Source organism: Bufo bufo, chromosome 2, assembly GCF_905171765.1.
Source record: "Bufo bufo chromosome 2, aBufBuf1.1, whole genome shotgun sequence".
Classification (NCBI taxonomy): domain Eukaryota; kingdom Metazoa; phylum Chordata; class Amphibia; order Anura; family Bufonidae; genus Bufo; species Bufo bufo.
Window position 1 is genome coordinate 741,194,509 of NC_053390.1, and position 23,624 is coordinate 741,218,132.

At 45.5% G+C, this 23,624-nt stretch overlaps 1 protein-coding gene across 6 annotated transcripts in view; it reads right to left on the minus strand.

Moving 5' to 3' along the window:
- The window catches only part of KLHL5 (kelch like family member 5), an 82,625-nt gene that overhangs the window by 56,864 nt on the left and 2,137 nt on the right, over window positions 1-23,624 (minus strand). Inside the window, exon 1 of one of the 6 annotated variants that reach the window (XM_040418971.1) lies at window positions 2,162-3,041. The exons of the other annotated variants lie outside the window; for them this stretch is intronic. Within the exon in view, the coding sequence (XP_040274905.1) occupies window positions 2,162-2,541 (380 nt within the window). The 5' untranslated portion in view covers window positions 2,542-3,041. Of the gene's footprint in view, window positions 1-2,161; window positions 3,042-23,624 lie in introns of those variants that run through there. 6 annotated transcript variants of the gene reach the window in all.

The window sequence follows — 23,624 nt, forward strand, 5'->3', positions numbered from 1 at the left end:
CATTATACACATATGGGATCAATGACAACATGGTGCAAGCTCTATGCAGATTCTGAATGAATTCCTTCCGAGCATAATATCCAATACTCATCCAAAAACAGACAAAACAATACAATGTGCCTATAATTATGTGTTCTCAATCACAGACGGACCATACTTGGTAATGTACAGAAATATCTCAGTAAAACACTGTAAATGACACGTTCACTTTGTTTTTATAGGGTCACTTTTGTGCATAGCAGAAATTATGAGACAAGCTTTCACTGGGATGTATTGTAGGATTTCACAACTGTTATATCAGGATGATAAAATCGTGTAAAACTCATTTTTTAGGTCGTCTGCAATATGTTTATAAAAAATATCTTCATAGATAATACATTAAAGCAACCCTCTGGTTTCCTATAAAATTTTAACATTGGGAATGTATAATATCTTATGCACTCCTTTTTAGTCCTCTCGGGTACCCTCTGCATTTATCTGCAATGGTCACCAGCCTCTCAGACTACCCTATGCACGCTGCGTTGCTAGTGTGACACACACCTGTTGGACTGGTCAGCCCTGCTGACATTAGTAGCGCTGGTCAAAAGGAGATCCTGCTATTTATTTATCTAGGATCTTTTCACAAGCCGCAGCAGTATGGAGGACATTATACAGCAGTAATGAGCAGTGTAGCTGTGAATCCAGCCCTGGTGTGAGATACAAAAGTTACTAAAGTCAGCAGCGTCTGTATGTGCCTCTGTCTCCCCAGCAGTTCCTCCCTCCGTTCTCTATAGATCTCTATGGGCAGCCAATGTAACCAGATTTTTCGGTAAGCTGATACTATGATAGTCTGTCTCATTTTATAATAAAACGTTTCTTATACTTGATGATTTAAGCAAAGTTTGTTGAAAGTACAATGACTGTTTGATTGTATTCTCCCGAAAGCTTATGTAATAAAATAACAATGATTTCCACTCACAAAAACAGAAGACATTTAAAGGGGTTGTGCCAATGTTATTCCATATCCACAGGATAGGGAATAACTAATTGATCAATGGGGATCAGACTGCTGGGACCTCCACCAATTCTAAAAATGGGGGTCCCGTTCCCCAGTCCTGATGGATCAGCAGAATGAGCACGCGCCCTGCTCTATTCATTCTCTATGGGACTGAAGTGGATTGCCGGGTACAGAGCTTGGTAGGGCACTTGGAAACATGTGGGCACATAGCTTTTTTTTAAAAGTTTAAAGTTTATCGATTTCAAAAGGAGATTGATGGTGCCTGCCTCTGGCGATGTCTACACTGAACAGGCTGCGATGAATAGCGTATGCTGAAGAGTTCAGTGCAGTTACAGTGCTGGGGTGGGGTGGAGGGCTTTAACAGCAAGACATGGAGCCCTTGCTGGGTGTGGAACTGCGCTTGGGGCACCTGCAATGTGATTTACTGGATTAAACTTATTTTCTGTGCAATTAAAATGGTATGAATTGCGAAAAAAAGGTATGTGTCCAGATGCTTCTAACTGCCCTACCAAGCATTGTCCCTTAGTAGGCATAGTTCAGCTGACAGACTCCCTTTAGGGGCACATGCACATTGCATATTTTGCGGAACGGAACAGCCGTCCCCTAATAGATCTGTCGTATCCTTGTATGTAATGTGGACAATAATAGGACATGCTCTATTTTTTTTGTGGAACGACCATGCGGACATGGAATGCACACAGAGTCATTTCCATTTTTGTGGCCCCGCTGAAGTGAACGTTTCCGCATACGGAACAGACATGGAAAATAAATATTCTTGTGTGCGTGAGATCTGAGATTAAGAACAGTGTGCTTGCTGCAGCTCATTTTGCCCCCATATTGTCTGCTATGCTACCCAGTGCCCCCCAAAATAGTACTGCAAAAACTGTGACTCACAGATAATGTCCTAAAATATTATAATGCACCATAAAGATTGAAAACAAAAACTATAATTCCTCACAGCATCCCTAAATATTATACTGCCATCTCCCAGGCAGTGTACCCCAAAGGTTATAGTGCCTCACAGACAGTGCACAAAATATGTAAAACTTCACAAGGCAAATCAAAAATACTAGAAACACATATGTAGTAGGATCTTTTCAAGAAATCCCCCCCCCCCCCCCAATGTTAACATAATATGGCTAAGAACCAAACTGGTATTCTGACCTGCATGAACTGCTTTCTGAGTTAATGTCCTCCTCACTGCCACCATCTTCCGTTTCTGGTTTGTTAAGACAATGTCCTGCTTCAGAGGCACCTGCTGCAAGTTCGGCTGAGGAGGCAGCGGGCTCAGATGAAGATGCCATGGTGCATGGAAGCAAATGTTGGTAGCCCTGTTTGATGTTTCTCCTGTATTCTACTGATTGCAAGGGCAGAGGAAGGTTACTGGAGTCCAAAAACTTTCTGTCCTCACCCCCCGAGCTCTGACCGCCGCTCAAAAAGTCTCCTTGTTGGGCAGCACTGACAGGTGCTGTTTGGTGACCAAACCACCTCCATCGGATTTTTAGTATCTGCTTCACATCAAAGTCCTTGCGAGAGCCAGACATTGTCTAACAGAGCAAACGATTGTCTAGGCAACTCGGGGAGGAAGAAAAAAAAAAAAAAAAAAAAAAAAAAAAAACAAGATCTACATATTCAACCTAACAAAATGAAGGGACCAGCTGCAGGCGAACGCAGGATCTGAAGACAATGGGAAGATTCCTTTTCTGGGATGCTAGATAGTAATCATTATCACTTGAAGTCAGCACATGGCGTCTATGTGCCTCCAACATGAACATATTAAAAGCACAGCACTTTCCACCGCATTCTTCCTGTGCCTCTGACTATTTCGCTTTCAAAGACACTGACAGCGTTCATTAAAGTCTTTCAGATGCTCAACGCCTCCTCCCTCTCCATACCCACAAATGACAGCACCATCCTCGTGCTGCATCTTCTGCGGCCACCAAAGCTCGAATGCACCAACAATTATGCTCTCAGCGTCAATAATCCCGGATCAACGTCCACAAATATCTGAAGTGAAAATGATCGCATGCACATGCATATACAGTGAGGTCTCGGAGTCTGCCGGGCTTGTTTACATCTAATGGACAGTTAATTAATATTTCAACATAATGGACCAGATCAATACGTTACTCATTTCTACAACCAGAGATGGCCATATGCAGTCCAGCTTGCATCATTAGCAGCTGGAAAGTCAAAATCATTCATGTATTTACATTAAGTGCACTGCCAGCCAAATTTAAAAGATTCAGAAAAGCTATATTGTTATTACTTACAAAGATCAGAAATGATAATTTATAAGATCGAAATATTACAGGTGAACGAACTTCTTGAAATTTATTGTGTCCAATTTGTAATTTTTTTTGATTTGTGCCCGAACTGATTATAAATGAATTAAATATGTTCAATATGCTTCAACTGAGGTCTCCTAGGACTCTTAAATTTTTATGAATTTGTGTTCTCTCCCCCCCCCCCTTTTATGTTCTGTAATGCAATCACAGCAGTAGCAAATAATGTCAGAGTGACACTGACAAATATAGATATAGGTAAAAGCATGGTTGACGGAGTTGAGAAACAGCCTGTTTAACAACATATTTCATATTACAAACCTTCCAGGAATTGTCCATTATTGGGGACAAACGGTGTTTAACCCGTTTGCTACCAGCGCCGCACATATACGACACTGGAGCGATGTGTAAACATGGCGCGCACTCGCACGTGCAGCAGCTGACATGGCCGGCAGCTCTTTGCCGTTCCAAACAGCAGAGACCTGCCGCTAATTGCTGCGACCGGCAATAATGCTCTAGATGCCGTGATCAAGTGAGCATCGGTAGCTGAACGCTATAAGCCTCGCTGACAAGTCTTATAGTGTTCATGCTGCAATTCTTATTTTGGCCCCCAGATGGCAAGTGTAAAGCCCCTTTCACACAAGCCAGGTCCGGATGCGTTCAGGGTGCGTTCAGTGAAACTCGCACCATTTTGCAAGCAAGTTCAGTCAGTTTTGTCTGCGATTGCGTTCAGTTTTTTCCGCGCAACATCTCTTAGCAACCACCAGTGAAAAACACATTGTATCCACACTTGCTTGCAGATACAGTGCATTTCTCACTGAAGCCCCATTCACTTCTATGGGGCCAGGGCTGCGCGAAAAACGCAGAATTTAGAACATGCTGCGTTTTTCACGCAACGCTGAAATGATGCGTGAGTGTGCAAAGAGAATGCCAAGAGTGTGCAAAGCAGTAATCAAAGCAAAAGGTGGCTACTTTGAAGAACCTAGAATATGACATATTTTCAGTTGTTTCACACTTGTTTGTTATGTATATAATTCCACATGTGTTAATTCATAGTTTTGATGCCTTCATAGTCATGAAAATAAAGAAAACTATTTGAATGAGAAGGTGTGTCCAAACTTTTGGTCTGTACTGTATATATAAAAAAAAATATATATATAAAAGTTTAAATCACCCCCTTTCCGTATAATTAAAAAATAAATACCTAAATAACAATAAATATAAACATCATGGGTATCATCGCGACCGAAAACGCCCATACTATTAAAATCTAAAAAAAAATTACAATACGGCGAATGGCGTAACAGAAAAAGGGTCAAAATGGCTGATTTGCAATTTTTTTCATTGCTTCTCTTACACAAAAAAATGTGATCTAAAAGTCACGCACACTCCAAATAGTATCAATAAAAACTACAGATTGTCCTGCAAAAAATGAGCCCCTAAACAGCTCAGTAGACATAAGAATAAAAAAGTTATGGGGGTCAGAATATGGGGAGGTAAAAAAAATGTTAGCAAAGTTTAAATTAATTTTTACACTATTTAGACATAAAAAAAACCTATACATATGGGGTATCGTTGTAATCGTACTGATCCGGAGAATAAAGGGTATGGGTCAGTTTTGCCACAAATGAAACGCTGTGGGAACAAAACCCATAAAACGATGGAGGAATTGCGTTTTTTTCCAATTCCACCCCATTTGGAATTTTTTTACCACTTCCCACTACATTTTATGGCATAATTAATGGTGGCACAAGAAAGTACAACTTGTCCCACAAAAAATAAAGCCCTCATACAGCTATGTGACCGGAAATATAAAAAAGTTTTGGCTCAAGAAAAATAGGGAAGAAAAATGGAAACGCAAAAACGAAAAAAAAAACAACTCCAGTACACTGTGTTATAAAAAAAACAGTGGCTTGTTGGGATCAAGCTTTCAAAAATGATGCCTTACAGAAAAACTCACACATGTTAACGTCAGAAGAACAGTGGCGTGTTCTGCAAAAGTGTCCAAAAATTATGCATTAACGGGGTGGGGCAAAATGCCTGCCCATATTTATGAACACACAATTATTATTTTTCAGAAGAAACCGTGGATTGTTGTGAAGCTGAACCAGCCTGTTTTTTCTTTTTCTTTGGGAGCAGTAGCGGTAAAGAGTGGATGTGGAAAGGGTAAGGTGTGTTGGGGGAAATAGTGGCAGCAATAGTATCACCAGCAGTAGCAACGCAACAAGGAACAGACAGGGCAGTAAGTAAATGTGTATGCGGCTGTGTAGAGGTAATGGAAATGTCAGTAGGTGGATTAGCAGCAAGGAGTAGCAGCTGCGGCAGTGGCAGCAGCAGCTATTTGGTGTGGAACATGTTGGTAGGCAGACAGACAGCGGCATGATGGTGCACATGTCAGCATCGGCAGATCTATTTATCACCCACAGTCAGAGGTGTGTGAAAATCCTCACAGATTCAAGCCTTGTTCATTTTGACAAATGTTATGTTTTGTAAACTGGCAGTGGACAGTTTTGTCCATTTGGGTGTGATGATGCTGCCTACCAAGCTGAAAACCCTCTCCGAGATGACACTTGAGATTGGACAAGACAGTACAAAGAAAGCATACTGGGGCAGAAGTCCATGGGGTCAGTGAGCACAGTATGCACAGGAGAAAGGGCAGAGTCTAGGTAGGACTGAACCTGGTTGTTCAGACAGCATCTCTCCATTTTCTGATTTGTGTCAGCCTGGCACGGCACATGGAAAAAATGCTCTATCATGTTGATCATAGTGAACTGGCTGCTTTCACAGCTACAGCTGCTTGTGGTAGCAGAGACAATGGAAGGTGGGTGATTCGGCTGGGAGGAGTGGAGGAGCCTCCTGGCCAGACACACACAGACGGCAGGCAACTGCTCACTAAAAGCTGTGCCAAATCGAGTATACCGTGTATCCTGGTAGTAAAGTAATTTGGCCTCTTAGGCCTCTTTCACACTTGCGTTGTTGGGATCCGGCATGCACTTCCGTTGCCAGAGGTGCCTGCCGGATCCGGAAAAACGCAAGTGTACTGAAAGCATTTGAAGACGGAACCGTCTTCCAAATGCTTTCAGTGTTACTATGGCACCCAGGACGCTATTAAAGTAGTAGGAGCGGGGAGCGGTATACTTACAGTCCGTGCGGCTCCCGGGGCGCTCCAGAATGACGTCAGAGCGCCCCATGCGCATGGATGACGTGATCCATGCGCTTGGGGCGCCCTGACGTCACTCTGGAGCGCCCGGGGAGCCGCACGGAAGGTAAGTACACTGCTCCCCCGCTCCCCTTTACCATGGCTGCCAGGACTTTAGCATCCCGGCAGCCATGGTAACCACTCTGAAAAAGCTAAATGTCGGCTCCGGCAATGCGCCGAAACGACGTTTAGCTTAAGGCCGGATCCGGATCAATGCCTTCCAATGGGCATTAATTCCGGATCCGGCCTTGCGGCAAGTGTTCCGGATTTTTGGCCGGAGCAAAAAGCGCAGCATGCTGCGGTATTTTCTCCGGCCAACAAACGTTCCGTACCGGAACTGAAGACATCCTGATGCATCCTGAACGGATTTCTCTCCATTCAGAATGCATTAGGATAATCCTGATCAGGATTCTTCCGGCATAGAGCCCCGACGACGGAACTCTATGCCGGAAGACAATAACGCAGGTGTGAAAGAGCCCTTAGCAACAGGAAAACATTCCCCCATTTTGCTTTGTTGGTAAGGGTCTAAAGGCATGGCTATCCAGTAATCATCAAATTTCATAATATGATCAGTACATAAGCAACCAAGCACATAGCTTGTCATGTTCGCCAGTGTACCCAAGGATCCACTTCTGGCTCTGCACCCATTTAAATGATCATCATGGCCAGCATCAGCAGCAGCCTTGTCCTCCTGCACAAGTGACTCCTCATCCTCTACCCGGCCTCGTTGCTGCTGATGCTGCAATGAAAGACATATACTTTCCCAGCCCATAACAGCTGCTTCAGGTGTACACAGCAGCGTGTACCTCTTGCCGCACCGTGATAATTGCAAGGATTGGCCCATGTTCTCCGCCATGTGAAATACAAGGCAGGGAAGGCTATTTTGGAGAAATAATGTCAGCTAGGAATCTTCCAGCAAGGATGAGTGCAAGCTCTCAGTTCATTAAAGGCAGCAGAATCCACTAAGAGGAACAGCAGCGACTGCACCAGCAGCAAATGGCCAAGTGGGCATTAAGCTTGCGCACCAGTGTATTTCTGGCCACAAAGAGCTTTTTACTGACTACACACTGCATTATTGATGGCTGTTGACAAAGTAACAGTTGACAGTAACTGATGATCCCGATGACAATGACACTGTACTGCAAATACGGCTTGGCTGCAAGGACACTCTTGTTGGTCGACCATTTCTATTTTCCCACATGATCTGGTAATGCCGCTTTATGTGCTGCAATAGAGCTGTGGCGCCTACGTTTGTGTTTGAACACCCACCCATATTGCACATAGCAAAGCTTTTGTCTTCTGGCAATTTGGAGAAAAACGGACAGATAGTGGCAGCTGAACTTGGCTTAGGTCTGACAGGTTTTGAGCCTGCACCCACTGTATCACCAGTTCCTGAGCTGACCATTATAGAAGCAGATCTGGCCCTGGCACTTTTTTGGGAGAGTCTGGCTGTATGTTGCTGCCGCCACCACACTCATCTTCCACTAATGTCACCTGTCTCCGCAGAACCAATCCAGCATCCAGGTCCTGTCCAACACAATCATCGGGCAGCACAGCGGCTCAATAGTTAGCACTCGTGCCTTGCTGCACTAGGGCACTGGGTTCAAATCTGATCTGACCAGGGACAACATCTGTATGAAGTTTGTATGTTACCTCCCACACTCCAAAAACATACAGATAGGCAGGTGGTCTTTCTACGTAATTGACCCTAGTGTGGGTGGACCCGAGCATCTATATCTTTGCATTATATTTTTCCTCTGTATGTTCTAGTACTGGTTTTGGCTTACAAGTACTGATCATGTGGGATGATGTGAATATCTTTATGAATATAACGGCCGTCAGGGTATATTCGTATTTGTGCGAGTTTCTGCATTTTTTTTCTTCTTGCAGTTATCCATGAAAAAAAAAAAAACATCTGCAAAATTTTATTTATATTAATGAATGTTAGTCTGTGGTTTTTATGGAATTTTTTTCTTTCAAATTACATATAGTAAAATAAAAAGCTACCCTTAAAAAAACAATAGGTGAATAATAAAATGTTAAAGTGATGCATGTGTATATTAAGAATATACTGTATAATGATTGGACACATTTGGAAAAGTCATACATGAGTTGAGCGCCTTATCTGGTGCAGATGTTCCAGCTGTAAAAGGACCTTTTTCTAGTGTTAATGACACAATGTGACTGTTCTGGAGTCCCCGCTGTGTCTACGTATGCGTTTCTTTATAAAACATCAGAAAGAAGTCAAATGGGAAGCAGTTAGCAATACAATTAGGAAGAAGTCGGCATGCTCATCATTCCCGGTAAATGTCAGGCTCCCCTAAAAGTTAATCATTTTAATGGTAATATATGACATTATTGCGGTCAGAAGTTTGCAGTTCTAATCAATATTCCTTCTAAGGGTAACGTCATACTGGCCATTTGTCACTGGTGGTTTTCCACAGCAGGAAAAGAAAAAAAAAACATTTTCATGAAATATTTATGAGAGATTCTGCTGAAGATGAAAATTAATTCTCTCAAATATGGTGTTACTTATAGGTTTTATGTTGCATTTCAAAATGTAAAGGCATCAACAAAACCCAAAGTATATTCTATGACTATTGCACAGGAGAGAAATAGGAAGGGATGAAAGAGCTGCGTTAAATTTATGGTATAGACAATGTAAAGGAAGTTAAAGGGCTTCTGTCAGCCCACTAAACCGTTTTTTTTTTTTGCTTAATAATAACCCCTACACTGCGATTTATCCATACATAAGTAAAATAAGAATTTTGGTTCAGGAGAATTTGCTAAAACCCTATTTTTATAATATGTAAACTACCTTGCTACCAGCAAGTAGGGCGGCTACTTGCTGGTAGCAGCCGCATCCTCCGATGGTAATGACGCCCCCTCTGCTTGTTGATTGACAGGGCCAGCGGACGGGATCTTTCTCCGCTGGCCCTGCCTGTTTTCATTCAATATCTGGCGCCTGCGCCGCGGCCGTACCTATCTTCAATCGGCGCAGGCGCACTGAGAGGCGGCCACTCACTCGGCCGCTTCATCCTCAATGCGCCTGCGCCGATGACGTCACATCTACACCCGGGCCAGGCGCATTCAGGATGAAGCGGCCGAGTGAGTGGCCGCCTCTCAGTGCGCCTGCGCTGATTGAAGATAGGTACGGCCGCAGCGCAGGCGCCAGATATTGAATGAAAACAGGCAGGGCCAGCGGAGAAAGATCCCGTCCGCTGGCCCTGTCAATCAACAAGCAGAGGGGGCGTCATTACCATCGGAGTATGCGGCTGCTACCAGCAAGTAGCCGCCCTACTTGCTGGTAGCAAGGTAATTTACATATTATAAAAATAGGGTTTTAGCAAATTCTACTGAACCAAAATTCTTATTTTACTTATGTATGGATAAATCGCAGTGTAGGGGTTATTATTAAGCAAAAAAAAAAAACGGTTTAGTGGGCTGACAGAAGCCCTTTAAAGAGACCTGTCACCAGAAAAATGCAATGCAATCTGAAAGCACCATGTTATAGAGCAGGAGGAGCTGAGCACACGGATATCTAGATCTGTAGGAAAAGATTCAGTTAGGCCTCTTTCACACGAGCGAGTTTTCCGCGCGGGTGCAATGCGTGACGTGAACGCATAGCACCCGCACTGAATCCTGACCCATTCATTTCAATGGGGCTGTGTACATGAGCGGTTTTTTTTCACGCATCAGTTCTGCGTTGTGTGAAAAAACGCAGCATGTTCTATATTCTGGGTTTTTCACGCAGCCCTGACCCCATAGAAGTGAATGGGGCTTCAGTGAAAAATGCATTGCATCCGGAAGCTAGTGCGGATGCAATGCGTTTTTCACTGATGGTTGCTAGGAGATGTTGTTTGTAAACCTTCAGTTTTTTCTCGCGCTCGTGAAAAACGCATCAAAACGCATTGCACCCGCGCGGAAAAAACTGAACAACGTAACGCAATTGCAGACAAAACTGACTGAAATTGCTTGCAAAATGGTGCGAGTTTCACTGCACCCTGAGTGCATCCGGAGCCAATCCGTCACGCTCGTGTGAAAGAGGCCTAAAACTTGTAATTTATACATTTATATCTCTGCTATCAGTACAGGGCATTTTACAGGGGCCAAGAATTGAGACACTTCATACAAACACTCAATAACTGGCTTGTGTAAAGAGGCAGCACTGAATAGTCTCTGTAAACATGTATACACTGCTGACAAACAAGGAAACTTTATGGGGAGTAATGATCGTAGTATTGATCATTCTTCCCCATACTGTATATCAGCGGTCAGTGCTGCATGTAGATGTAGCTAAAAGGTAGGCAATGATCGGAAATTAATTTCCTCATTCTCAATCACTCTGTCGGCCCCATAAAAAGAGCCCTTAGGGTCTCTAGAGTTCTATTCATCATTCATCTATTCTCTCATAATCGGGTCCTATTAAATTGAAAAAATTAGGTGCCGGAGACTTTAGTATCTATACTGTACAGGGGGTGAAGGGGGAATGATTGGCAAATATTTCTTCAACTGTCCCATTTATCTGCATGGGGCCTTCAGACATACGTGCACAGACACAACCCTATGCACACTGTATTCTTAGCAGCCGCGTTGCAGGATGCTACAGCTTTATCACATTCAAATGAACAGAACGAAGCTGCAATATCCTCCATCGCAGCTAAGTAGATGGGCCAAGGTAACCACTCACGTAAGTGACAGAGCTCCTTCTGATCAGCGGCGGTGCTCCGAGTTGGAACCACAGCAATCTGATATTGATGGCCTATCCCAATTACAGGCCATCAATATCCTTAATCTGGAAAACCCCTTTAAAGGGGTTATCCCTCGAAAGGTATCACTAGGCAATGAATGGAGCATTTCAAGTGAAGGATTATTGCAATTAGTGTTAGGCCTCTTGCACACGAACGTACTGGTTCCGTTCCGTGCATTGGGGACCGCAATTTGCGGTCCCTAATGCACGGGCAACCTCCGTTCGGCGGCTGGGACGGATCCAGACCAACTCAACTTGAATGGGTCCGTGATCCGTCTGTTCTGTTTATTTTTTTGCGGAATGGAAGCACGGACAGATACCACGGAGGCACTCTGTCTGCTTCCGTGGGATTCCGTTCCGTGCTTCCGTTCTGCATCTCCATGACTACGGATCCATTAAAATATTGCGGCCCGGCGTATGCTGATCTGAAGTCGATTCATTCAAACAAACACTTTGTTTTAATGCTGTACGAAGACCTGTAAACAATAAGTAAATAAACATATTACATATCGCCACGTCCGAAAAGTCCAAACTATTAAAATATAAAAAAAAAATCTACGTGGTGAATGCCGGAACAGAAAAAATAAAAATAAAAACTGCGCGATTCGCCATTTTTTAAAAAGCGGAATGCACGTGGCTTTTTTGGTGTTTTATTTTTTTCACGTGTGTATCGAATGGTATCGAGTATCGCAATACTTTTTTATGGTATCGAGATCGAATCAAAATTTTGGTATCGCAACAACCCTAGTGTAGAGGACGCGGCAGTTACAGAGAGACCAAAGCCTCTAGGTGTAATGGTAACGCCCCCGTTGCTCCTAGAGGCTCAGTTGCACATATTAAAACTTCCTTTTTCTCAGCAGTGCGGACACATATGAACATGGGACCAACACAGATGTCTTCAGCTGCCAAGTGCACAGGTAACAGGTCAGCCAGTGTCATAGGTACCAATCTGCTGACAGATGCCCTTTACATTCACGGGAGAACCCGTTTAAAGTAGGCAAGACCCATGAAATGTATATTTGACAATTTGAGAAAACTTTACAAATAAATATTAATTCACTTTTCCATCTTATTACTGATACATTTTTCATGACTCTCAGACTATGGTAGAAATCATTATTACATATTGTTCTGTGGTTTGGAAGAAGATAAAACATTAATGAATCAATGGCTGTGGATTTTAATATTCTGCTATATGTATTATATAACCTGAGATATATGGTGTGACACTGAGCTGGAGGAATGAGATTTACAGTACGGTTTGCGGCTGCCCAGATTCCGCACTCTGCAGGGTATAAATCATTTATGCTCCTGTGCCCTACTTTCAGTCACCCTACAAGCCTTTCTTCCAGAGAAAAATACCAGCAAACTCAAGTAGAATATATTAAAGCGGTTGTAAAAAATATTTAGGGGGCCGGACAACAACTTTCACTGCCTTTTATAACCTGACCACCCATTCCTGTTAAATCTGAAACGCGCAGGAGAATAACAAGGTCTGAGGGTCAGCACCTCTGATCTGTGCAATGTTGCTTTACAGATGAAAAAATTTTATACTTATGTTTTAATTCAGGGAGAGTTATTCTGCATCGCTGTACGCAGCAGTTAATAAAGCAGTAATTATAATGAGTGAATTCTAGGGATATGTAAAAATTGGGTCTGTGCTATACAACAATGCTTGCAGTAAGGAAAGGATGGGTTCTAAGCACCCACATAGATCGCAGAAAGATGCACAGGGGGAGGAATTGGCAAGAGCCTTCAACACGCGGCCGCTCCCATGGAGCGCGGCTGGGCATGGAAGTCAGGAGAGTGATGTACGGGGTGCGGCGTGCGATGTACGGGGTGCGGCGTGCGATGTACGGGGTGCGGCGTGCGATGTACGGGGTGCGGCGTGCGATGTACGGGGTGCGGCGTGCGATGTACGGGGTGCGGCGTGCGATGTACGGGGTGCGGCGTGCGATGTACGGGGTGCGGCGTGCGATGTACGGGGTGCGATGTACGGGGTGCGATGTACGGGGTGCGATGTACGGGGTGCGATGTACGGGGTGCGGCGTGCGATGTACGGGGTGCGGCGTACGGTGTGCGATGTACGGGGTGCGGCGTGCGATGTACGGCGTACGGGGTGCGATGTACGGGGTGCGGCCCATAGACTATAATGGGGTCAGTTAGGTGTCCGCTCAGAAGATGATTTTGGAGTGGAGACAAAAGTTGTGCATGCAGGACTTTTGACTCTGCTCCAAAATCATCTTCGGAGCGGACCCTTAGGCTCCGTTCGGCTCAGTTATGTGCCAAATCCGTCCTTTCCGTTCTCCTGTTCCTATAAGGCCCCCTGCACGCGAACGTGTGCACCAGGTTGCCGTATTGCGGACCGCATTTGCGGATCCGCAATACACGGGTGCCGTTCCGTGGGCATTCCGCATCACGGATGCGGACCCATTCACTTGAATGGGTCCGCGAATCCGGAGATGCGGAATGGTGCGGAACGGAACCCTATGGGAGCACTACGGAGTGCTTCCGTGGGGTTTTGTCCCGTACTTCCGTTCCACAAAAAGATAGAACATGTCCTATCTTTTTGCGGAACGGCCGGATCGCGGACCCATTCAAGTGAATAGGTCCGCGATCCGCTGTGGCTGCCCCACGGACTGTGTTCCCCCCACCGTGCGGTGTAAAAGGATAAAAGGGAATCAGCCTGGCCAAAAGGAGAAATAAGGGAGCAGGTCACCTCTTACAACATCCCTAATCCTCTCCCTGACTCCTCACTGTATGAGTGGACCCCAATGGTAGGACGACTCATACTCAGGATTCCTAAAGACCCTAAGTCGCCCTGGTAATCCCTCACCAAGGAGCAGGGAAAAGACGACCTGTTCATCCCAGTCATGGAGGAACAGGAGTCTCTATCTGAGGCCAGGCTGCAAGGAGAGGGGAACACATACAGCTATAGAGATGGCAGGTAAGCGACAGCCATAACACACTTACCTGCCACAGACACACTGACTGGAACCCGTGCACAAGTGCTGGTGTCCACACCAACATTAAAGGACACAGCACACACCACAAACCACACAGGGACCCAGGACACCCATAGCTGCAATAAAATTAAGACAGGGGAATGTCTAGCAAACATGACACCAAACACCACCAGACGTGTAACACCAAACTAGACATACAAACACCCTGAACCTAACCCACTCCATACAAATAGGGACAGGAAGGGAAGGAGACACCGGGATAACATTGATGACCACAAGGGTGGCCCTCACTGGACAGATGTAACAACCAGACAAGGAGCTTAACTCCAGCACACACCAAGGCTGGAGTACAACTGACTCCTGACCTAAAGCCACAGGTATAGGACGCACAAGTGACCACACCCAGCAAGGTAGTTAACCCTTACATCACCAGACAGGGGAAGGAAGCCACTTAAAGGGGAAGTGCACACACAAGCATACCAAACCACGTAACCACCGGCAACAGCATGCGTGGCAACCATGTCACGGCAATCACCCAGAAGGTCGAGACACTGCCACCGCATGCTCTCACAGCAACACGTTGCCGCGGGAAAGTGTGGCAACAGTGTCACAGAGTACACCATAGGCCGTGACAGGACCGTTGGCACAAGGGCACATTCACATGGTTCGGTCGCATCTCCATTTTCAAAATAAATATTTTACCTAGAACGCTTTATTTATTTCAAGCCATGCCTATACACATCCCCAGATTATTTTTTCATACTTTACTAACAATACTCACACGCTTCATATGGGCAGGGAAAACCCAGAGAATAGCCCGGTCTGTCCTATTCCGCCCCAAACTTTGGTGAGGACTTGGCCTACTGGACATCATTGCTTACCATAGAGCCACACACCTCCTGAGAATAGTAGACTGGTGCCGCCAACAGACGAATAAAGAATGGGTAACTGTGGAGCAATCCTTCCTACCACCCCCATTGTCCACAACGCCATGGTTCATCCCACAATAGGACCAACCCATTGGGCTTTTTCCTCTATCCTGGAAAACCCGGGCATCTCTCTGTCCCCCTCAACGATGTAAACGATTTTGGGCAACCCTATGTTCCCCACTTTGCTAGAACATGGACCGTTCCGGAGATTATTGTTAGATAATAGATTTAGATTCATGGCTCTCCTTTCAGTCTAATACTGACGTCTCGGATACACTCAGTCTTCCGACCTGGCAATCCCAACAGCTGCAACACTTTCTTACCCCACTGCAGTACCAACAGGGGTTACATATAAAAGAGACAAAACCGACTTTGAACAAATTTGCAAGACAAGAGGCACAATCAGACGTGCGTTTTCTCGACTGTATTGTCTGCTGATCTCACCTCCCAATCAACCGCCTCCAACATACATACTTAATTGAGAAAAAGACTTGGGCCTTACCTTTTCACCATAACAGACTATACACATTTACACATAAGACCTCCATTGCCAGTAGCATACAAGAAGCAGGGTTTAAAGTTCTTTCCAGATGGTACAGAGTACCCACCAAGCTGCACTTCATCTTCCCTACAGTGTCTCCGCTTTGCTGGCGATGCGGGGGAGCTAAGGGGTCAATGTTGCATGTTTTTTGGGAGTGTCCTGTGCTTGCCAGCTTCTGGGGTGAGGTATGGCGTATCACATCTAAATTCACCTCCCATGTTCTACCTAAGACACCGGCCTTCTTTCTGCTCCATCATTGCGAGATCCCTGTAACAACATCTAAGGCTACTTTCACACTTGCGTTCGGAGCGGATCCGTCTGGTATCTGTACAGACGGATCCGCTCCTATAATGCAAACGCTTGCATCCGTTCAGAACGGATCCGTCTGCATAACTGTTTTGTTCAGATCTGATTTTTCACTTCATGAAAACTCAGATCCGACAGTATATTCTAACACAGAGGCGTTCCCATGGTGATGGGGACGCTTCAAGTTAGAATATACTAAAAGAACTATGTACATGACTGCCCCCTGCTGCCTTCAGACCCCCCCCTGTATTTAACTCATTGGTGGCCAGTGCGGCCCCCCTCCCTCCCCTGTATTTAACTCATTGGTGGCCAGTGCGGCCGGCCCCCCTCCCTCCCCTGTATTTAACTCATTGGTGGCCAGTGCGGCCGGTCCCCCTCCCTCCCTTGCATTTAACTCATTGGTGGCCAGTGCGGCCGGCCCCCCCCTCCCTCCCCTGTATTTAACTCATTGGTGGCCAGTGCGGCCGGCCCCCCCTCCCTCCCCTGTATTTAACTCATTGGTGGCCAGTGCGGCCGTCCCCCCTCCCTCCCCCCCCTAATTAAAATGACCGACCCCCCATCATTGGTGGCAGCGGAGAGTTCAGATCGGAGTCCCAGTTTAATCGCTGGGACTCCGATCGGTAACCATGGCAACCAGGATGCTACTGCAGTCCTGGCTGCCATGGTTACTTAGCAATTTTAGAAGCATTATACTTACCTGCGATGTCTGTGACCGGCCGGGCGCTCCTCCTACTGGTAAGTGAAAGGTCTGTGCTATAAGCAATGCGCCGCACAGACCTTTCACTTACCAGTAGGAGGAGCGCCCGGCCGGTCACAGACATCGCAGGTAAGTATAATGCTTCTAAAATTGCTAAGTAACCATGGCAGCCAGGACTGCAGTAGCGTCCTGGTTGCCATAGTTACCGATCGGAGTCCCAGCGATTAAACTGGGACTCCGATCGGAACTCTCCGCTGCCACCAATGATGGGGGGTCGGTCATTTTAATTAGGGGGGGGAGGGAGGGGGGGCCGGCTGCCCTGGCCACCAATGAGTTAAATACAGGGGAGGGAGGGGGGGGGGCCGCACTGGCCACCAATGAGTTAAATACAGGGGAGGAAGGGAGGGGTCATGTACACAGTTATTTTAGTATATTCTAACTTGAAGCGTCCCCATCACCGTGGGAACGCATCTGTGTTAGAATATACTGTCAGATCTGAGTTTCACGATCTAACTCAAATCCGATGGTATATTCTAACATAGAGGCGTTCCCATGGTGATGGGGATGCTTCAAGTTAAAATATACCATCGGCTTGGAGAAAACTCCGATCTGATGGTATATTAATAGGGACTCCTGACTTTACATAGAAAGTCAATGGGGGACGGATCCATTTGCAATTGCACCATATTGTGTCAACGTCAAACGGATCCGTCCCTATTGACTTGCATTGTAAGTCTGGACAGATCAGTTTGGCTCCGCAAGGCCAGGCGGACACCAAAACGCTGCAAGCTGCGTTCGGGTGTCCGCCTGCTGAGCGGAACGGAGGCCAAACGGTGCCAAACTGATGCATTCTGAGCGGATCCGCATCCACTCAGAATGCATTGGGGCTGTACGGATCCGTTCGGGGCCGCTTGTGAGAGCCTTCAAACGGAACTTACAAGCGGAACCCCGAACGCAAGTGTGAAAGTAGCCTAAGAGGTCGGTGGTGCGACATTTGGTCAATGGCGCGAGAGCATGTATCCCTCGTATGTGGAGACAAGTTTCTGCCCCCACAATGACAATGTGGATTAATAAAATACAGGAGACCGGGAGGATGGAGGATCTAACAGATTCACTGAGAGGTACTGACCACAAATTCCATAAAACATGGCAAAGTTGGATTGCATTTCAAAATTCTCAAGAATTCAGACTACTACTCACGACAGAGAGGGATTCTTTATCATTTATTTATATACAGAAAAGGAAAATGCAATAATTTAAAAAAGAGAAAACATTTTTTTTTCCTTTCCTCTCAGCACCCCTTCCCCCCCTCCTCCTTCCCAATCCATGACACTGAAACTATACTTAGGCCCCTTTCACACGGGCGAGTATTCCGCGCGGATGCGATGCGGGAGGTGAACGCATTGCACCCGCACTGAATACCGCCCCCTTCATTTCTATGGGGCTGTTCAGATGAGCGGTGATTTTCACGCATCACTTATGTGTTGCGTGAAAATCGCAGCATGCTCTATATTCTGCGTTTTTCACGCAACGCAGGCCCCATAGAAGTGAATGGGGCTGCGTGAAAATCGCAAGCATCCGCAACCAAGTGGGGATGCGGTGCGATTTTCACGCATGGTTGCTAGGTGACAGTCTATAAACTGTATTATTTTCCCTTATAACATGGTTATAAGGGAAAATAATAGCATTCTGAATACAGAATGCATAGTCGGTGATCAATTGAGGGTTAAAAAAATAAAGAAATAATTAACTCACCTTCTCCTCTTGTTCGCGTAGCTCCCGTCTCTTCTTTACTTCTCAAAAGATGAACTATCGGCTAAAGGACCTTTGGTGACGTCAGATCACATGCTTTAATCACATGGTACATCACCGTGGTGAACAAGAGGAGAAGGTGAGTTAATTTTTTTTTTTTTTTTTTAACCCTCAATTGATCACCGACTATGCATTCTGTATTCAGAATGCTATTATTTTCCCTTATAACCATGTTATAAGGGAAAATAATACAGTTTATAGACTGTCACCTAGCAACCATGCGTGAAAATCGCACCGCATCCGCACTTGGTTGCGGATGCTTGCGATTTTCACGCAGCCCCATTCACTTCTATGGGGCCTGCGTTGCGTGAAAAACGCAGAATATAGAGCATGCTGCGATTTTCACGCAATCGTGACGCTCCAGTAACAACTCTGCAGGCAGAGCGGAGGGCGGCGTAACGTCACTTACTCATGTGATGCGCCTACTCCGCCTCATTCATTCATAAAGTGGGCGGAGCAGGTGCGTCACGTGAGTAAGTGACGTTACGCCGCCCTCCGCTCTGCCTGCAGAGTTGTTACTGGAGCGTCACGATTGTAAGGTAAAATAAAGATGCAGTGAGTGATTAGTCTGCTGTGAGCAGCAGGGCCGGGGCTGTTATGGGTAGGGGGGTCGGTCTATGGCACTGCTATGGGGAAAGGGATCTGTGCACTGTTATGGGGAAAGGGATCTGTGCACTGTTATGGGGAAAGGGATCTGTGCACTGTTATGGGGAAAGGGATCTGTGCACTGTTATGGGGAAAGGGATCTGTGCACTGTTATGCCCATAACAGTGCACATATCCCCCCCTCCATAACAGCGCCGCCCACAGATCCCCCTCTCCATAACAGCGCCACCCACAGATCCCCCTCTCCATAACAGCGCCACCCACAGATCCCCCTCTCCATAACAGCGCCACCCACAGATCCCCCTCTCCATAACAGCGCCACCCACAGATCCCCCTCTCCATAACAGCGCCACCCACAGATGAATTTCATTCATGAAAAAGAATTATTAATAAAATCATTTAAAAAAAAAGTATTTTAAAAGTATTTGGGCAAAAAGGCAGTTTCAGTTTCGGTTTCGGTTTCCGGTCAAGGGCATCCTGAATTTTCGGTTTCGGACCAGAATTTTCATTTCGGTGCACCCCTAGTAAATTTGGTATTTTGTTTTATAAATAAAAGTGAAATTTTTTCACTCAATTTTACCACTGTCATGAAGTACAATATGTGACAAGAATGGCCTGGATAAGTAAAAGCGTTTTAAAGTTATTACCACATAAAGTGACACATGTCAGATTTGCTTAAAATGGCCTGGTCCTTAAGGTGAAAAATGGCAGGGTCCTTAAGGGGTTAAAAAGGGTTTTCTGAGAATAATTACTTTTTATCTAATGCCCCCAGTCCGCCTCCTACCTCCGCTGTGTCCATGTTGGGTTCAGCAGTGATGTGCCGCTTATGGTCACGTCACTGCTGAAGCCAGGCACTGGCTGCAGCGGTGCATGTGACCATGCAGCACCAGATGTAAACATTGCAGGGAACAGAACATGGAGACACCAGAGGCAGCACGGAGGACCGTAGCAGCGGGAAGTAAGTGTGAAGTTTCAGGAGGCATTAGATAAAAAGTAACCATCAACTTATCACAGTGCTACATAAGAGAACCTCTTGAACCTCTGTCTCAGGGTTATATTTGTCAGTCTTAGGCTACTTTCACACCTGCGTTCAGAACGGATCCGTCTGATGTCTGCACAGACGGATCTGCTCCTATAATGCAAACGTTGGGATCCGTTCAGAACGGATCCGTCTGCATTATAGCTTAGAAAAATTTCTAAGTGTGAAAGTAGCTTCAGACGGATCCGTCCAGACTTTACATTGAAAGTCAATGGGGGACAGATCCGTTTGAAAATTGAGCCATATTGTGTCATCTTCAAACGGATCCGTCCCCATTGACTTACATTGTAAGTCTGGACGGATCCGTTTGCCTCCGCACGTTCGGGTGTCCGCTTGCTGAGCGGAGCGGAGGCTGAACGCTGCCAGACTGATGCATTCTAAGCGGATCCGCATCCACTCAGAATGCATTGGGGCAGTACGGATGCGTTCGGGGCCGCTTGTGAGACCCTTCAAACGGAGCTCACAAGCGGAGCCCCGATGCTAGTGTGAAAGTAGCCTTAAACATTTATTCTCTTCTTTTCATCCAGCTTTTATTTACTCCCTATATAATCTGCCTATTTTTTTGTTTCTTTTTTCCACCAAACCTTTCACTGGCCCCTTAAAACAAACTTGGCCAACGGAGAGGTCAAATTAAAACCATTGTTACTTGTCATTACTCAGTAACTTGTAATCAAATATTAGTATTTATTTTTACTTTTAACAGGCCGAACTGGATGGACAGATGTCTTTTTTCAGCCTTATAAACTATGTTTATAACCTATGTATAGAGGCACTGTCACGTCACACTAAAGGTCCCTTTAGACGGGACGATACAGCAGGCGACTGGCGGGAAGGGAGAGTAATAAAAATACATAAAATACTCACCTCTCCACAGGCAGTGCCAGGAACACTTAGGGCTGTTTCACACGAGCGGATGCCGTGCGTGACATCCGCTGCGTGAATGACAGCCAAGACCCGATGCAGACAGCAGAAGCACGGAGCATTAACATGACTGATAATGCTCCGTGCCTCTCTGTGATCTCTTTACTACGAAATCACAGGGAGATAAAGTTGTCACTGTGATTTCGTAGTAAAGAGATCACAGAGAGGCAAAGAGCATTATCAGTCATGTTAATGCTCCGTGCTTCTGCTGTCCGCATCGGGTCTTGGCTGTCATTCACGCAGCGGATGTCACGCACGGCATCCGCTCGTGTGAAACAGCCCTAAGGTCCCTTGCAGACGAGCGTGTCCGGATTAGGTCCGGATGCGTCCCGGTGCATTGCGGCAAACCTGCGCGAGTAGGTACGCAATTGCAGTCAATTTGCGTTCCGTTGCTCAGTTTTTATCGCGCATGTGCAAGGTGTTTTGCATGCGCGTGATAAAAAACTGACTGTGGTACCCAGACCCGAACTTCTTCACAGAAGTTCAGGTTTGGGTTCAAGGTTGTGTAGATTGTATTATTTTCCCTTATAACATGGTTATAAGGGAAAATAATAGCATTCTGAATACAGAATGCATAGTGCAATAGGGCTGGAGGGGTTAAAAATTTGTAAAAAAAATATTAACTCACCTTAATACACTTGTTCGCGCAGCCGGCTGCGCGAACAAGTGGATTAAGGTGAGTTAAATTATTATTATTATTTTTTTAACCCCTCTAGCCCTATTGTACTATGCATTCTGTATTAAGAATGCTATTATTTTCCCTTATAACTATGTTATAAGGGAAAATAATAATGATCGGGTCCCCATCCCGATCATCACCTAGCAACCGTGCGTGAAAATCGCACCGCATCCACATTTGCTTGCGGATGCTTGCGATTTTCACGCAACCCCATTCATTTCTATGGGGCCTACGTGAAAAACGCACAAAGAGGAGCATGCTGCGATTTTCACGCAACACGCAAGTGATGCATGAAAATCACCGCTCATGTGCACAGCCCCATTGAAGTGAATTCGTCCGGATTCAGTGCGGGTGCAATGCGTTCACCTCACGCATTGCACCCGCGCGGAAATCTCGCCCATGTGAAAGGGGCCTTACTCTGCACTGAGGGCAGCAGGACCTGACGTTCCCAGTGTCACATGATGTGGGGGGGTCCTGCTACCTCCAGTGCAGAGAAAGTGTTCTCTGGTGTGCAAGTAGTAACCCCTGAAAGGCCCTTTTTTTTTTTTACATAGTGTACCTGTTGGCCATCTGCTGTGTCGATGTATCCTTAGGCCTCATGCACACAACCATATGTATTTTGCAGTCAGCAAAGAGCGGATCCTCAAAAAATACGGATGATGTCCGTGTGCATTACGTATTTTGTGGAACGGAACAGCTGTCCCCTGATAGAACAGTCCTATCCTTGTTCGTAATGCGGTCGTGTGCGGAACGGAAATACGGACATACGGAAACTGAATGCACATGGAGTAACTTCAGTTTTGTTTTGTTTTTGCCGACCCATTGAAATGAATGGTTCCGTATATGGGCCGCAAAAAAAAACAAATGAACGGACATGGAAAGAATATACGTTCGTGTGCATGAGGCCTCAGACAGTTTTCATGAATCTCCCCAATATGTCTCCTCAGAGGTCATACCGACTATCCTCATCACTTTTCTCAGCTGGCAGGCAAGAAGAACAGTTACACATTTTAAAGGGGTTGTGCAGCCATTGATATTGATGACCTATTATCAGATTGGTGGGGGTACTGGGTGTTGGACCCGCGCCGCTCTGATATTGATGGCCTATCCTGACTATATTAACGGCTGAACAACCCCTTTAATGCAAATTTGTAGCAAGTCATCAATTGTAACTTTTTGGGGAAGAGTTTATGCATAAAGTTGGTGTACACTGTAAATGTCAGCCATTGTCTTGTATGGTTGTATGTCGATAATTACTGTTACATCTATGGTCCATCAAAGCAATTGTTTAATTCTATATGTTTCTATCAGGACTGATACAGGTCCTACGTGGCTAGAACAGCCGGCACTTCATGATAACAAGTGTAAAGAACAGCAACTCACACGTTATATGAGAGGAGATTTATCAACACTGGTGTAAAAGAAAACTGGCTTAGTTGCCCATAGCAACCAATCAGATTCCGCCTTGCATTTCCCAAAGGAGCTGTGAAAAATGAAAGGTGGAATCTGATTGGTTGCTATGGGCAACTAAGCCAATTCGCCTTTACACCAGTTTTGATTCATCTCCCTCTTTATGTGCTCATAGAGAATAACATGGCATTTACAATTAGCAGTGAAAATGATTCATATCATAGAAGCATGGAAATGACATGAAGCCGATGAGAACGCTTCTGTACAAAGAATTTCACAGTATCGGGCACTTACAAAATTGTGGCCCCATGTGAATGTGGAACTACAGCTTGCTACATTCACCAGGTCACGCGACAAATACCATCTAGTTTTTCTGTATTAGATCAGTATACGGTTTTTCTACTGCTATTCACATCACTATACTATGGCGTGGATGATCAAGAACATCCTGAGGTCCACATTTTGAAATTATGAGTTAACGCTATATT